The sequence below is a fragment of the Nanorana parkeri genome, unplaced genomic scaffold, assembly GCF_000935625.1.
Source record: "Nanorana parkeri isolate BGI_ZX_2015 unplaced genomic scaffold, ASM93562v1 scaffold384, whole genome shotgun sequence".
In the NCBI taxonomy this organism is placed as follows: domain Eukaryota; kingdom Metazoa; phylum Chordata; class Amphibia; order Anura; family Dicroglossidae; genus Nanorana; species Nanorana parkeri.
The window spans coordinates 266,033-282,819 of NW_017306652.1; the positions used below are offsets into that span (position 1 = coordinate 266,033).

The following is a 16,787-nucleotide window of genomic DNA, read 5'->3' on the forward strand; positions in this document are numbered from 1 at the left end:
TCATCTCCCTTTCTAACCAAACCTCCTATCTTTTGTAGTATATCACAGGAATACTAGATAGTATTGCTGTCACAGGAATGGAAGAGGTGTCTTTCGCATGTGGCTATGATTGACAGTCTGGTTTCACCTTTTCTATGCAATGTAAGGGGCAGGATGGTGGGAATGACTTTTGCAAAGTTAGGTTTAATGATTATACTCTGGTGAGCTGATTATAAGCTAAATAGCTCATATTTGATATCTGGTTCTGTACACTTTGGCAAAGCAGAGGGTTGCTTTAAGGGGACCATCTATAAAAACTAGTGTAAAATGATATGGCGCAAAATGGAGTAGTTTTGGTAATTTCATCAAGTTTCCTAATTGCTGACCGATGCAGAGATGCCATTTTATTTGGCATTGTCTGACAGTTCGGATACAGGGTGCAAATTGGGTACTTATCAGGTGACAGATATTTCTGTTTATGCCTGTGGGCTTATATGCACTCAAAGTTTAGCAGTCAAGAAAACCTGAAGCACTGGTCACAGAGAATTGACCTGTGTATTGAAAATGTTATCTAATAAGGCAGTACATTGAAAATATAAAGTTTGGAAGGAGAATCATTGACATTGTACCATTGACATAATCTCTGTATTCAATTTAAATATCTGCAGCTGTTGGTGTTTCATTCTGATAAACTAAAAAGCTGCCATTATAATGTCAGCTTTACTTATAAATACCCATGTAAAGTCTGCCAATAACAGAACTTTTCATCCACTTGAAGGTTGAATAGTGTTGCCTGCCATAAGCACTGCATGAGTCAAGCAATTTTTCATACTGTGAGTAGGGAGAAAATTCTTTTCATTTTCTATTACTTAGAAGACACCAGTAGCAGATATTTCCCAGGAAACCCTAAGTTCAAAATCCATTGAAAACCAATGCACATGCATTTGGCCATAAACGACTTTTAAACTTACAAAACAGGTCTAAATCTAATTGGTGGATGTGAGAAACTTCTTATTGTATGAGGGTTTTAACGTGTGTGAGGCAGCAAGGAGGGTATAATAGAATTACCAGCAAATGCATTCCAGGATCACTAGATAAGTCAAGGGAAGTGTGGTGGACTACAGTTATGTCGGCTTGAAAACCTTATCCAGTCAGCAAGAATTCTGCATTCCTTTTAACAGATGAATGAAAAAGATATCCAATAGATGTAGTCTTACAATAACCTCTAGAAAGGCACACTGGCTAGCTCACTCATAAACATGAACATTTTATGGGCTTAGTCTTTATCATGTCTTAAACATCTCCAATAGATGTACATTTGTATTAAATTAGACTCTACTTTTATTTAACTGAGGTTCTTTGTGAAGAGTTTACAAATGTGTTGTTTTTAATTTCTATGAAAATATAGAAAGTAAAGTAGATCATAAAAATAAAGAGAAACATTGAGCCTCTGGCATTAATCTCACACTTTGTAGAGAATGCATAGATCTCATGTTTACCCAGCTGCATGAAAAGATCCTTACAGCTTTGAGCTTTACATCCCCATTTCAGTGGACCTGGGAGTATCATGCCTTTTGTGTATAATCATATTATTGCCCATAAATTTACCTCTCATAATGCTTCATACAGATAAGCAAGTCAAGTGAATGAGCAATTAGTTGACTAACCATAGAAGGCCCATTTACTACTAATATTTGAAAAGTAGGGTTTTGTCTGATGAAGCATGTAATGTGCCAATGCTATGATTTGTCAGGTCTTAATTAGCCAGACAAATGTGAACTGCATTATGTAGCTCTCACTTCAAATCCTTGCCAAGCAGAAAAGTAGAGACAAACAATTAAGAAAATCAGAAAGCCAACCGTGTAATACAGTCTGTCATTCCATATTCGCTGTAGCCTGGCATATTCATACTAGCTTTTATGAACATCCAAAGTTATGAAAATGTAATTTGCACTATATGCAATCAGGTTTCATAATGCGACTTATGTGGCATAATTCCTGGGCAGCATATTCCTCTTTGCTTCTGTGTTGTAAAATGTATCCCAGGTTTCTCTGTGCATAGCATACATACACAGTAGATCTATGGCAGGCTACAAGCAGGCCAACTAATTGCAATTGTTGATTTAAAAGTTTCAGAAGTTTATCATAAATGAAGGTCTTGAGATAGTTTATAGAAAGAGACATTTTTTTTACACAGAAATTATTTCCTGTCTGTTAATCTTGTCTGGTACAGGAATGCAAGTATTATTATACCTTGGAGATGATTTACTATAGGCAAATTGACTGTTCACTTTGAAAGGGAAATCTCACTTAGCTTAGTGAATGAGATGAAGTTCTGCTTACTTCCATCATCTGATCATGTGCATGCAAAAATATAAACTGTCATGGGCAGAGCCCTCCTAAGCCTCTTGTACTGAATTATATGGTAAGTGTACTGCCCCCCTTTATTTTGTAAAGTGCAGCAGAATGTGTAAATCATGTATAACAGTAATAATATTTTTGTTAAATTTTCCTTGCACATGACTGAGTATTCTTTGCAAAGTAAATTTTCACCACATTTATTAAGCTAAGGGAAAATTCCCGTGTCAAGTTGTTGAATCAATAGAGCACTAGATCTATGGGTTTCCATGAACAGCAAAAATAAATATAATGGGATATCGGTGGCAAAAATAAAGAATAATAAGAAAAAAATCTTATCTCTAAGAATTAAATTATATGGCCACAAATATATCTTGCCTTACTGTCATAATTGTACGCATCCTATGCATAGTTCCACACACACCCTTTGTTCCACAAAACTATCATAAGGGTACACCCATCTGCTAAGTGCCTTTAAAGTGGACCTTTACCCACCTTGACTAAAAATCACATCAGCATACAGCTCTGCATGCTGATATGATGTCATCTTACATTCATTAGCTAAGCAAACATATTTTTTTTCTTACAGTTTCTATTTTTCCTGGTACATTTTGGCACAAATTATGTAATGTGCCCAAACATTGCATCCTGGGAAGGATTACATCAGCAGAGCATCGATGGGAAATCTCATCTGTGATCTCATGAGATCTCAGGGAAAGGCATTTTCCTCCCCTGAGATGATGTGCATCGTCACATGTCCTAGTCACATGTGCCAGAGTTCCAGAAAGTTAAGAGAGATCAAGTCACCTGCCCTTAGTTAAAATGGCCACTGTCAGAAGACTGGGGAAAATAATAAGGTATGCAAAAAATAAAAAGCCTACAATTTTCTAGAAGTATGTGTTTGTAGATTGCCATTACTAAACATTTCTAAAAGTTGCCTTTGTTGTTATTCTGAAGATATGGGTAAACTTCCTCTTTAAGAAAAATGCTTTTGTTTCCTTGTGCCAAACCCAGTCTTCCTACTGGGCAATAACGGAGCTGGAGCACACGGATATTGCCATTCTAATGTTTTCCCCTCTGTAAGTAAGTACCAACTTTGAGACTCACAGTATTCTACAAAGTCATAAACCTAAATCGCATTCCTGGCCCTCTGCATCTCAGTCTGGTTTCTGGTGTGCAAGGGAATATGGAAAGCTAATATAAGGACACATTAATGTACTTAAAACAGCATATTAAAATACGTGTCATAATTTATCTATAACTTGATTGCATTCTATTTTGGTTATGTTTGCTTGAACCTTAGGAATATAGACATTATAATATTACATAATTATGTTATTCAATGACTGCATTATTTAAGACGTTGTATTATTACATCATAATTTTGTTACAAATGTCATTTACAAAACTGAAAATTACATATATGACCAGATATAACCAATATTTAACAAAATATTTGAATAACATGTTTTCACAAAATGTTTTTGAACATAAAGTCCTTCATGTAGTAGAAAAAAAGTATTACTAATGGGAAGGATGTTTCCCAGCTGTCATTTTTTTATACAGCAGATAGACAAACCAACCCCCATCACATCATTTACCTGACAGCACTCACGCTGGGTAGTTCAAACCCTTGTGACAATGAGTAAATGACTTAGCACAGGAGGGGATTATAATATGGCTTTTGAAACAGGTGACCTTGGCAACCATATAGTGCACTAATTTGACAGTCAGCAGTTAGCTGATCTGGTAGATCAGAGGTGTTGTCCATATAGTGGCCCAGAGGTTAGATGGTCCCCAATAAATAGAAGCCCAATAGGAAAGCAGAACCAAAACACACCTAGTGGAAGCTATGCATTTCAAAGGATGTCTTTCTAACTACAAAAACCCAGTAAACATCATGTAAAATTGTAATTATTACATGACTCTGCAACCCCAAATAAAGTAGTCTATTTCCCTTAATGTTCTACTCTGTCCAGCAAACAATGCCTTCTCCTTCTTCTTTTTCAAATGTCCCCATCAACATCTCCTCAGCAGTCTTGGAAAATATACAACCTGCCAAAATACGAGGGAATGAATCTAAGCTTCCAAGCAGGATGTCATCCCCATACAGCATCTGATAGATGCTGGGATTGTGAGCAGAAACAGAAAAATAAGAAAGGGACAGAAGATGGAGGAAAAAATTAAAATACTGCACAACGATTTTATATGGAGTGACATGTGGAGTGTAATTAACAAGTAAATATTATTTTTCTGAGTAATGTTCTGCTTTAAAATGGATGGCATTTTCACTAACTGTCACTGTTCTTACACAATAACTGTCAAATCACCATTTTGCTGGTTTCCATATTGTTCCTCATACAATGATGTATAATTAAAAGTATATCTGATGATCTGAAGTTGAAATCAGCTTTTAGGGATCAGTTTGGATCCCCTTGCACTCACTGAACAGAACAGCACTTGTTATATAAGGGTTTGATATAATTAGCATCATGCCAACAACATCTTTATATAGTCATAGGCTTTTAAAACATAAGTAAACAAAGAAATGTGAAAAATAAATGTCTAACAAACAAAAAATGTAAACTGCTTTATAAAGAACATTGCTTTTCACCTAACACGTTGCATTCATTCATAAATGGGAATGAATTTTACTGCATATTTGAATTTCCATTATTTACTCATACTTTTCTAAATAAACTTTTAAAATGGCTCCATAGCCAAACATTGAAATTTGTAATAATTTAATCTCATGAAATATAATTAAAAATAAAAGACATTTAGATGTGAAGAACACTCTCTTTGTAACTATCAAACTATCTAATAATTTCCACAGGGGAATAATCCGTAAAATTACATTTTAATAGCTATTTGGAAATAATAAGTTGGCATATGTTGTTCTTACAAAAGGGCACTTAGTGTCACTAGCAGTTTCAGAAAGAGAATGGATGAAAATTACTAAGCAGAAGCAGCTACATATTACAAAAAAAACCCATCTAAAGGAAGCTCTATAATGAGTGCAGACTGGCCACCAGTCCAACTGCAGATACCATTTACAGTGCAGAACTGGAAAAATGGCAACCAGCTTCTTCTTGGTCAGTTGAAACACTCATCATTTTCTCTTTTTGATTTGTTTAACAATCACCATTAAGAATTACCTTAGATGAATAGACCCTTTAGTGAATAGACCTGCTAGTAGTTGCATTTTATGGGATTAGAGGAAGTAAGTTGGGTTAAAAGAATTATTTTGAATATACAGTGGTGAACAATACCCTAAATTAGTCTAAACTAAACCATCAAAAGATGTGCTCCTGTTGTTCATTTACTAACAATCAGTTTAACCCCTTCATGACTGAGCTAGTTTTCAGGTTCTGTTCATAAATGACTGACACATTTTTTACATTTTTGCTGTGTGGTTCTTAAGTGATTTATTAGAAGATTTTCTGGAATTTTCAGGCTATAAACTCTCCGTTAAAGAATAAAATCTTACACTCTAAAGAATCCTGAGAGGTAAGTGTAATGTGCAATTTACATTCACCTCTGTAGTCAAAATAGGCTGCCAATGGTATTATAATTTTTACCTGCAGCTGCTGGTCTCTAAGTACTGTTCAGCATTGTCTGAACAAGTGTACTCGACCCAACAGACTTCTATGGAGCCAAGAACTGCAACCCAAGAAACAAAAGCTGCAGAATCTGGTAACATTGTAGCTAAGTTTTCACAGTGGGATAGCCTGTGAAGGACACTGTAAACATAAGAACATTGCATGTCCCACTTGCCTCCTATGATGCTTTAGACTTATGTTTCCGGGAATTCTTTATTTTATTATTCAATCTGTGAATGTGAAGGAAAGTTGTGCAAATGTATCCCATTTACGTATTTATCTATCCCATATCTCCAAAGAAGCATGAGATATATAAATACATACTTGAGTGCATAAATAAGAAATGGGAACAGAAAAACATCCAATGGTTTGAATGTCCCAGGGGGCACTGTTAGTTCAATAGTTAGGATGTGGAAGCTACATCAAACCTCCTAGAAAGGGTTATCCTAAAAATTCTAGAAGACTTGTGAGGGAAGACACAGAAAGGCCAACAATCACTTAAGCGTGTATTACTAGAATAAAGATGCAGTAATGAAAAACACTCATTTGTATTTTAGGTTGGTACAAAAAAAGCCATTGTGAAAACACATCCAGAGTTCACCAGAAAGCATTAAAAATAAACCTTTTATGCTTTTTGAAAGTGAAAGGTTCTATGATCTATTGAGGCCAAGTTAGGGCTTTATGGCCAAAACTTTAAGTGATATGTGTTGGTCAATAGCATCCTACCTACAGTGAAGGTTAAGGTGTACTAAAGGACTGCCTTTCATCAACAGAAACCTGTAATCCTTTAACATAAACGGAATGGTGAAAGATGTAGGAACATATGGCAAGAGAACCTCTTGCAGTCTACTAAAAGTCAATCTTGGGTCAAAGTTTATCTTTCAGCAATACAATGGTGAGTCTAAAATAACACTTGGATAGCTCAGTGACAGAAATATGCATATTCTGCAAAGGTAGACCTGAAGAACTTGAAATTTATGGCAATTTAGAAATTGTGATGCTTACACATAATTCAACTAACCATAATACGCTGGAGCAAATCTAATCTTCCCAAAGGAATGGGGTAAACTGAACCACCAAGTATGCAAACTAATGGGATTCAATATTTATGTAAACAGCTATTTCACATTTTGTATTTTTCTTAATATTTTTTCAACCACATACAGTATAATACAATAATAGCATAATTTCTAATTCCAGCGTTGCACTGTAGAACTATTTGAGCGATAACAAAATTTAATTGTAGGATTTGTTACTTGCTGAAATAAGAATGTTTGATATGAGGAAGAATTTTCAAGGCAACCGTAACTGCTGAACCTTTTGCTTTAGCTTGACTCTACCAATGTCAACATGTTATGCACTAAGAACGTAGGTTTTAGAATCTGTATGTAATTCTGTTGTATGCAAAGACAGAATTACCAAATTAAGTTATTGGAAAGATTATTTGGTTGGTAAATTTAGAAGTATTATATAATCGTATTGTCTTCAAACTGGGACAAAGAGAGCCTATTTTCTAGAGCAGTCCTTACATCTTATTATGCGAAATAATTAAAACTGCAAACAATTAAGGTTCAATTACCGAAAGACAAATTGCAGCTATTTTCCGCTTAAAAAACTCCACTAAATACCTTTTTTAGAGTTGAAAACAATGGAAATAAAAGAGAGCTTAGATTAATTGCAAGATTCTCAAATTCTGTCCTGTGATTATGAAAATGTTGTCAGGGTGGAAGTGGTTCAAACCATGAAATCATGATAATCAGTTCTTGGAAACAACTTCAAGTGCATATGCATCTTGGTGCACTCAGCCAAAAGATACACTGAGGCTATCAGGCAATCTGAATGGTTCTCCATTCTTCAGCCAGCTATCAGAAAGGATTGAGTATGAATGATCACAACAGATAACCAATGTAACTACATAACTATATATGTAGCTAGTACAATGCTGATTGGAACCTTTTATCCAGTCATCCATTGTTCTCTTTTATGACAGTATATTTAAGCTTTAAACAATGTGTTATGTAAGTGAAAAGTCATATCTTTGGAAGGTCTGATTGGAACCTTTTATCCAGTCATCCATTGTTCTCTTTTATGACAGTATATTTAAGCTTTAAACAATGTGTTATGTAAGTGAAAAGTCATATCTTTGGAAGGTCGAATCACTTTGAAATAAACAACCATAAGCCCTTATGTATGGATATAAGACCAGGGCTGACATATCTGGTTATCTGCATGCAACCAATCTGGGAAACTGTTCTGGTCCATCAGGCCAAGTGATAATCAACATGTGTAGACACCAAAGGTGCTTACAGTCTCAAAGAAAGACTTGAAAATCTCTATAATCATTTAGTGATCAATCTCTTTTGACCTTATAGAAGCTAATGGTCTTTGAACCTGTGCTCGTGTAAGATTTATGTAATTTCCCAGTAAGGTTAAAGAAGAGGAAATACTTTTGTAAAGGACTGTGAGAGGAAAGTGCAATGCATTATTTACACTTTCTTCGGTCCTGTCCTTTCCCACACACAGCTCCCTGTAATTCTGGCTGAATGGCCATAGATACCGTTAGTCAACTAGGGGTCCTGAGCATTATTTGAAATAAAGTAGCCAGCTCTACAGCCTTTAATTTAAATAATGCACAGGAACTATAAAAACAGAGCATATGAGTGCTATTTCACTTGATGCAGAACTTGCATAGGCATGGAAAAAGCAAAAGGAAACATTGGTCTCTATAGGGAAGTTCAAAGAGACATGATGGGTTTACATGAGTTCAGACACAAACACCTACATGAACTTCTAAATATATGTTTACATATATTTTTCTTTACTTCTTAAAAGAACTTTGTACTAAAATAAATACGTAGGCTACCATGGCCGACTGTTTGTTTTTAAAATGCAAGTTATCTGGCTGCATGCATGCCATAGAAGAGTTACAAATTCTGTCAGGTGGCGGTTACTGGTACTGGATGTGAGTAAAAAAAATCTCCCGGGGGATGCATAATGCAGTTAAACCCTACTGATAAAAGTTTTACCTGCAGCTGCATTTAAGTAAACTAAAAAAATACTCCAATCAAACATACACCCATAAATAGAGTAATTTACAATTTCTTTTAAATATTCACTTTTCCGAGTCTTCCACTGCCATGTTATTTGAGGAACAAAAGTCTAAATCTCATTAGAGGCAATATACAGAAACTTCTACTTGCTGTAGAAATGGGGGGATGTCAGTGTAACAGTTGGTGTGAGCACACTGTAGTTATGGTTTTGCACTTTTTCCCAAAAAATATCCACCTTCCTTTGTTTTTATTGAACAGGCTAAAACAGTGGGCAGGTGCATTATCTATAGATCCTAATCAGGTAGTCAGTTTTCTTTTTGTAACTTAAACCATAAAAATACAGCTAGGGTCTGATTGTTTGCTATGATTTCTATGCTCTACAAAAACATTTTTGCATTGCTTTTTTAATCAAATATTCACATTTTATGTTAATGTGTCATTGTCAATGGCAAGAATGCTATAATGAGTTGTAAAGCTGAGTTAAAAAAATATGTTATTGGTAAACCAAAACTTTGCAATGTATGAACATGTGAGAGTGTGTGTATGTGTGTGTGTGTGTGTTTAGGAAGTCCATCACTGCTGTTAAAATTTGATAAGTGTTTTCACAAATCATCACCATACTTGCAGTACTTCTGGCACAACTGTATATCACAATATAACAACTCCTAATTCAAAGACATGAACATATTTTTTTCTTGGTAATTTCTATTTGCTATTTCAAACTTAAATAGCTTCTGTCAAAGGTATCCATCAAACATATGTTGACTGAATTTGGTAGAATGATCGTTGTAGGAAATGTATGGTTGCTATCCCAACACATCACACCTGCAATGTTTAGAGCAACACATTTCTGGTGACCTCACACTGATTAAGCTCATCTGCTAAAGAGATATACTGTATATCCATTAGAAACTGAACACATGAGAAAAGAGATCATAGATAAGTATGTGTAGGAAACACTGTCTGCTTGAAGCTAGCTGCCTTCAACATCATGACTAGTAATATATTTACTTTTCAAATATATTTTATTGGACAACTGGTTGCTGATTTACTCAAATAGAAACTTTAACATATATGTTTTTGTCTGTAGTTTTTAATTCACACTATTTTTATTTTATTTACAGCACTTTGTAGGATATTGGAGTTTTTTCAGTACAAAATAATAATAATTTTCAGCTTTGAGGCTAAATGAGATAGTAGCAACGTTTTATGTGCCATGCAAGAATAATGAGTATATTAAATACTGGTGTCAAGAACCTAGTACCGAAAATCCCTAACCTTAAAGCCCATTTCCACCTTTGCAGAGGTATTTTTGAAAAACATATGCCAGCAATGTACACCGAGTGAACATGAAGCAGGCATATGCAGTTGATGTATATGAAAACAGAAACTTAATTTGTATTGTTAGCTTTCCTCTTCATATCCGCACGAAAAGTTTTGCCTCTGTGCTGTGCAGGCAATGTGAAAATATCCAAAATCACCCCCTCCTTTCCATGGACAGTGTATTGGGTGTAAAGGCAGAGCTAGACCTAATAAAACCTTCATAAAAAAATTAAGAAAGTGTGCAATGTGAGTCATGAAAATGTGCACATGTATACATCATCACTGCACCTCTTCATTACCACAGCAAATGCTAATCACTTACAAAGGTGGAGATGGACTTTAAACCCCTACCTGTAACCCTTAAAGCAACAATCCAGGCAGAAAAATTACCCTTGCAGTAGGGCTCCACTGCAGTGCAAGGTTTAAACTCTCATAAAATCTAGGGGTAGAGGATTGTAACTTAAAGTGAATGCAGAAGAGTAAAATTAGGCCCCTGCTAGGCAGAGATGGGCTGTGGGGGCAGAGCTGTGTAAAATGTCAGAACTGGATGGACAGAAATACAAACCTTCTCACAGATAAGAACGCTCTTATATACTTATGTCATCTGCTTATTTAGCTGTTTGCCTGGAGTTTAGCTTTAATGGTCTGGGGTCAATCTAGGTTTTTTTTTTCTAAACTTATCTTTTAAATTATTTTCTAACTATACAAAATCAGCATTTTATAAAAAACATACAATACAAGGTATGCTGTACTAAAGATGATTCTTCCTTTGTGACTATCTTTTTCAAGTTTAGACTCCATACATATCTATATAGAGCATAGTGAGGGGGTTGAGCTGTGTGCAATTAGAGCTTCAGCTACACAGCTCTGTAAACAACAGACCTCACTTGAACCCTAAACCTTAAAAGAGAACTATGGGGTAAGTGTTTTCTCCATAGTTCTCTTTAGGGTGACGGGAGGACATATACTAACTTCCTCCCGTGACCCACAGCTCAGTAGCCCGCCATATACTGAGAGTGCCGCAGCCGGGACGGATCCCGACAATACTGTCCACCGAGCTGTGTGAGTGACAGCTGGCTCTGCCTATCTAGAGGCAGAGCCAGCTGTGCCCGCCCCCTCCCCGTCCATTCCTCCACTCAGCGCTGGAGGATCGCAGGGGGGTCCCTGTAGGGAGCAGTGACTGACAGTCACCGCTCTCCGCAGGGAGATGATCAAAAACTGAGCGAGCGACGGTATGTGTTTGTTCATTTCCTGATCAGTAGAACCGACCTCTGACAGCTTCTTTGTCACAGATCGGCTCTAACTATAAGGATGAGTGGAAATCACTCACCACATAGTTCTCCTTTAACCAAGACTCCTTAACCCTTAACCTCCTCTTAATCCTGAAATCCTTAATCCTGAAACATAACAAAAGCTTAACATCCTAAAAACTTGACCTAACCTTAACCTAACCACTAACTGTAACCTCTGAAATAACAGATGCACCCTCTTGGCTCCAATATTTCACTATCATGGGCAAATGCTAAATAGCCAAATCCCTTGGTCTTAAACCTAACTGATTCTAATATATTGGTTCCCTTGTCAGGCTAGAGCGACATTAAAAAGTATTGCTACTGAGAAAGTTAACCACTTGCTGTCAGTATTCTCATCAGCAGTGCATTGATGTCAGTAAGCTAAAGCCAACATGTGGTTTATTCTCTTAGTTTTAGTTCATTGGTCTGGTAAAAATCTTTAACTCCTAAATACTCCCTTTTCCTATTTAAGAGATACTGTTCTTGAAAATGGACCAAGCATATCACCCTGTATAAGACAAAAGTCTAACCTTTCCAATTAATTAGTCCCATCTAAGGACTCTAATAATTTCATACAGTAGAAATAAATAAAACAATGAAATATATGATGATGTTGCTACGGATAGAAAAGCACCGGAAGGCATGGGACTCTTGCATGTAATAAATTTTCCTCTCCAAGGCATTGCTGCGCTGTAGAGCTATACTCTCTATCATTATACAGTGTTGTGATCAGAGGGTGTCAACTCTTCCCTACAAGCACCATCCACCTTCGCCTATTCAATTTGCTGAGCTAGTGCCACTGTTGCTTTGCTTGTCAATTAATTATCTTTTAAGACTTAACAAAACACCCTGTTTATACACTGCACTCTTAATATATTCACCGTGATTAATTACACAAGTGTGATTCTTAAGGAGAGACTCGTTACTCTCTATACTAGTGGGATTGGACCATGATATTCTCCAGAGGAACATTTGCTGCTTCTTACCTGTCTGTTACGTTCATCCATTATCCTCGTAATCTGAATCTTTTTTCTCCCCATAGTCCCCGTTTTTCTGTCTTCTCTCGTCCTTAAACAATGTGTTTTTCCTTCCTCTAGCCTTTACACTTCTTTCTGTCAACACTACTTTCACTTTCCTGTTACCCTTTTCAGTTCACAGATCCCGACATCCGTACCTGTTTGGTTGAAATTAAAGAAAAGTTTTAAGGATAAAGCAAATAAAGACACATACACAATTTTTACATGGAATCTATGAGTAAACAAAAATAAATAAGCGTATTCAATAGAAATTAGCTTGTTATAATTTGCTTAGATTTGACAGTTTTACAATAAAATTTGAAAACCTCTGTGACTAGTTGGTGATCATTCATTTTTCCCTTTAGCTATATGTGTATCATTGGTATATGGAACCTGAGAAAGGTTGTGGTTGGTTCAGCAAAGTGATGACCTGGATAATGATGAGCAGCACTTCCATCTCCCATCATTCATCTGCTCCTCTATGGGCAGTCTAGGCCTTATCTACCAATCAAATTTAAGTTTACTTAAGTTTCATGTCAAATCAGTGAAAGCTTTATGCCTTTAATTAGTGACATACATTTAATATGCAAGATAACTTATGAATTTCACATGTCAGTAATTAAATGGGTCAGCCAACAATCCAGTTGATGGGTTACTGTGTAGTTCTCACAGTAGCTCTTTGCTTCTTATTCATCAGATATTCATCAGTTATCAGATATTATGGGGATGTTTTACTATCTTTTGAACTTTTCACTAATTTGTTGAGAAAACATTTTTTAACTGGCCAATCAGGAACCGAGCACCTAATGTTACCTAATGTCTCTCAATATCTTAAGTGGTGACTGCTAAGATCTCTGAGTTATCTGGTGAATTTTTAATTCATATTAACCACAATGCAAGGCATTGGAACATCCTTGCAGTAGGAGCAAGACTCCCCAAGTTGTGAAAGAACAAAGCTAGGAATGGGGGATCTCGCTACTGAACAGCCCTAGTAATACAAGGAGCCAGAGGATGACTCTTCCCCCAAAACTTTAGTTATAACTGAAATGTCACATTTAGTTGGTCTGGTCTTTTTAAAGATAGCTTCCTAAACCCTACTAACACTGCCTGTATAAGCCCAATCAGGACAATGTACCATATAATCAGACAATATACAGCCGGTTCTATGTATTGTTTCTGTGCGTCCTCCACCTTTCAAAGATTTGCAACAGTTAGTGTGTGTAGGGAGGAGGGAACATGAAAAGAAAAGACTGCAGTTTGACAAAAACAGCCTATGTTGAAGATATCAAAGTGTTTAGAATAGAAGCAAACTCAATTGTACTGAGCTTGTACAAGGTCCGCCTTTAAATAATTCCTGATAAAGGTAATAATAATTATTCAATTTGGTTAGGAGAATGTAATGGGTAATATACAACCACAAGAAAGTCAATACAATAGTATAACCTTCCCCTATATGTAACCTAAATTAAAATTAAAACATTGTAATTAAAGAATGACAATTCCACAGAATAAGATTGATCCAGTTAAACATATTTAGGAATAAACATCAGAGGCAATTAATAATGTATTTCTATAGACCCTACATTAAAATAAGACATGACTTTCAACAGGTTTAGAGAACCTGTTTTCGTCTCAAACACCAATGTGTTAGAGGGTAATATAGATATTTTGGACACGTTATTGATGATATCTGATATTTCAGTTACCTTAAAAGAGAACTATGTGGTAAGTGTTTTTCCCCATAGTTCTCTTAAGCGTCACGGGAGGACATATACTAGTGTCCTCCCGTGACCCAAAGCTCAGTATATCGCAAACTACAGCTCGCCGTATACTGAGACCGCTGCAGCCGGGACGGATCCTGACATTACTGTCGACTATCTAGAGGCAGAGCCAGCTGTAACCGCCCCTTCCCCCTTTTGTTCCTCCAGTCAGCACTGGAGGATCGGAGTGGGGAGGAGGAATCCCTGCAGGAGCCATGACTGTCTGCAGGGAGATGATCGAGAAGTGAGCGAGCGACGGTATGCGTTCACTCACTTCCCAATCTATTGAGCCAATGTGTGACAGTTTCATTGTAACACGTCGGTTCGAACTATGAGGATGAGTGAGTTTCACTCACCTCATAGTTCTCCTTTAAAGAAGAACTGAAGGCATAAACATTCTTAACCCTTGCAGTGGGGCTACCCCCGCACTGCAAGGGTTAAGTGCTTATTTTCGTCTAGGGATGAAAATATCAAAATTATACTCACCTGTACCTTGAAGCTGGCTGACTGTTAGACTAGTCCCGTCAGCCTCGGCGGTCTAAGGTCCTGTAAGTCATCATGTCTAATACAGTATATAGGACATGAAAATGCCAAGGGACTTTCCAATGCAAGAGCGGAGGAGGAGACAGGCTGAAGGGACCGGTCTAACAGCCAGCCATCTACAAGGTTCAGATGAGTATAACTTTGTTATTTTCATCCCTGGATGAAAATGAGCACTTAACCCTTAAAGTGTGAGGGTAGCCCCACTGCAAGGGCTAAGAATATTAATGCTCGGAGTTCATTTCTTCTTTAAAGTTCTGTTGGGTGGATGCTTGTGAGCTGCATAACCCACTGGCTTTTTATACTCTGTGGCACTTATTGGAAAATCTTTTCTTAGCCAACACTGTGACATCTTATTCTGAAAATACTAGTTTTCTATAATCCCTTGTGAAGTGCAAATTTGTGCGTGAACGTGAGCATAACAGGCAGTCAACTAGTATTTTCTAGAAGAAGGTCAACAGCCCCCATATTTCATCAAGACATTGGTTAATTTATTAAAGGCAAATATACACTGAGTGGCCAGTTTATTATGACCACCTGACGTTTGTAGGCAAATTAGCTATAATTAGCTATAATTTTGCGCTGAAGTTGCTAGAGGGCCAGACCATTATAAATAGGGAAGCAGGTTGTTTACCACGACAGTAGAAGTGATTTTTTTCTGAAGATATGGGTAAACAATGCGATGTAACAGCCTTTGAACGTGGGATGATTGTTGGCGCTTGGAGCCATGGACCGAGTTTCAGCAAAACAGCAGAATTCGTTAAGTGTTCAAGAGCAGCTGTTGGTAAAGTGTTTAAAGACTGGACTGTCTTTAAACACGTGCGAATTGTGGCCGTCAGCACTAGTCAATGTTAGGGCAGAACGGAGAGTGGCAAGACTGGTACAAGACAACAGAAGGGCAACAGTGCAGTGTCAGATTCATCGCATCACCTTTCAACATCTCGTGGAGTCATGAGGCGGCCCAACAAAGTCATCTCGTGGAGTCATCTCGTGGCCCAACAGAGTACTGATGGGGTGGTCATAATAATCTGGCCACTCAGTGTATGGTTCACTTTGCAGGGGAAGTTGCCTTTTACGTTAATGCAGTGAAGATCTGCTGACTTCCAACACCCAATCATGGGTGAGCAAAAATACTTTCTTTTTGTTTTCCTTGCTCATGATTGGGTATTCTTTGCAAAGAGAAATTCTATCACATTCACTAAGCTTAAAGGAGAACTATGAGGTGAGTGAAAATCAGTGAAAATAGTTCGAGCCGAAGTGTGACAATGAAACTGTCACACGTCGGCTCAATAGATCAGGAAGTGAGTGAACACATACCGTCGCTCACTCACTTCTCAATCATCTCCCTGCACAGAGCCGTGACTGTCAGTCACGGCAACCTGCAGGCATTCCCCTCCTCCCCGCTCTGATCCTCCAGTGCTGACTGGAGGAACGGACGGGGGAGGGGGCCGGTACAGCTGGCTCTGCCTCTAGATAGGCAGAGCCAGCTGTCACTCACGCAGCTGTGTGGATCTTGACAGTAATGTCGGGATCCGTCCCAGCTGCGGCGGTCTCAGTATACCGCGGGATATACTGAACTTTGGGTCATGGGAGGACACTAGTATATGTCCTCCCGTGACCCTTAAGAGAACTATGGGGAAAAACACTTACCCCATAGTTCTCTTTTAAGGAAATGTCCCCTGCAATGTGAAAATTTCCTTGCAAAGTGAGTAGTCTATTTATCTTTAGTAAGTCACCCCCATGGAATCTATTCTACAAACATCTGATCATGTGCAGGTGAAGTCACGATTTTTCCCTTTTACATGAAATAAGTGTTAACAATGATTATACAGTATGTTCATTTAGTCTAGTGCCATAACCCCCCCCC

The 16,787-nt window shown here is 37.4% G+C and overlaps 1 protein-coding gene across 4 annotated transcripts in view; it reads right to left on the bottom strand.

Annotated features, from left to right (window-relative positions):
* MEF2C (myocyte enhancer factor 2C) overlaps positions 1–16,787 on the bottom strand; it is a 124,009-nt gene that overhangs the window by 104,760 nt on the left and 2,462 nt on the right. For all 4 annotated transcript variants that reach the window (XM_018559241.1, XM_018559239.1, XM_018559238.1 and 1 more), the window contains exon 2: positions 12,591–12,778. In XM_018559241.1, the coding sequence (XP_018414743.1) occupies positions 12,591–12,644 (54 nt within the window). In that variant the 5' untranslated portion in view covers positions 12,645–12,778. The remainder of the gene's footprint in view (positions 1–12,590; positions 12,779–16,787) is intronic.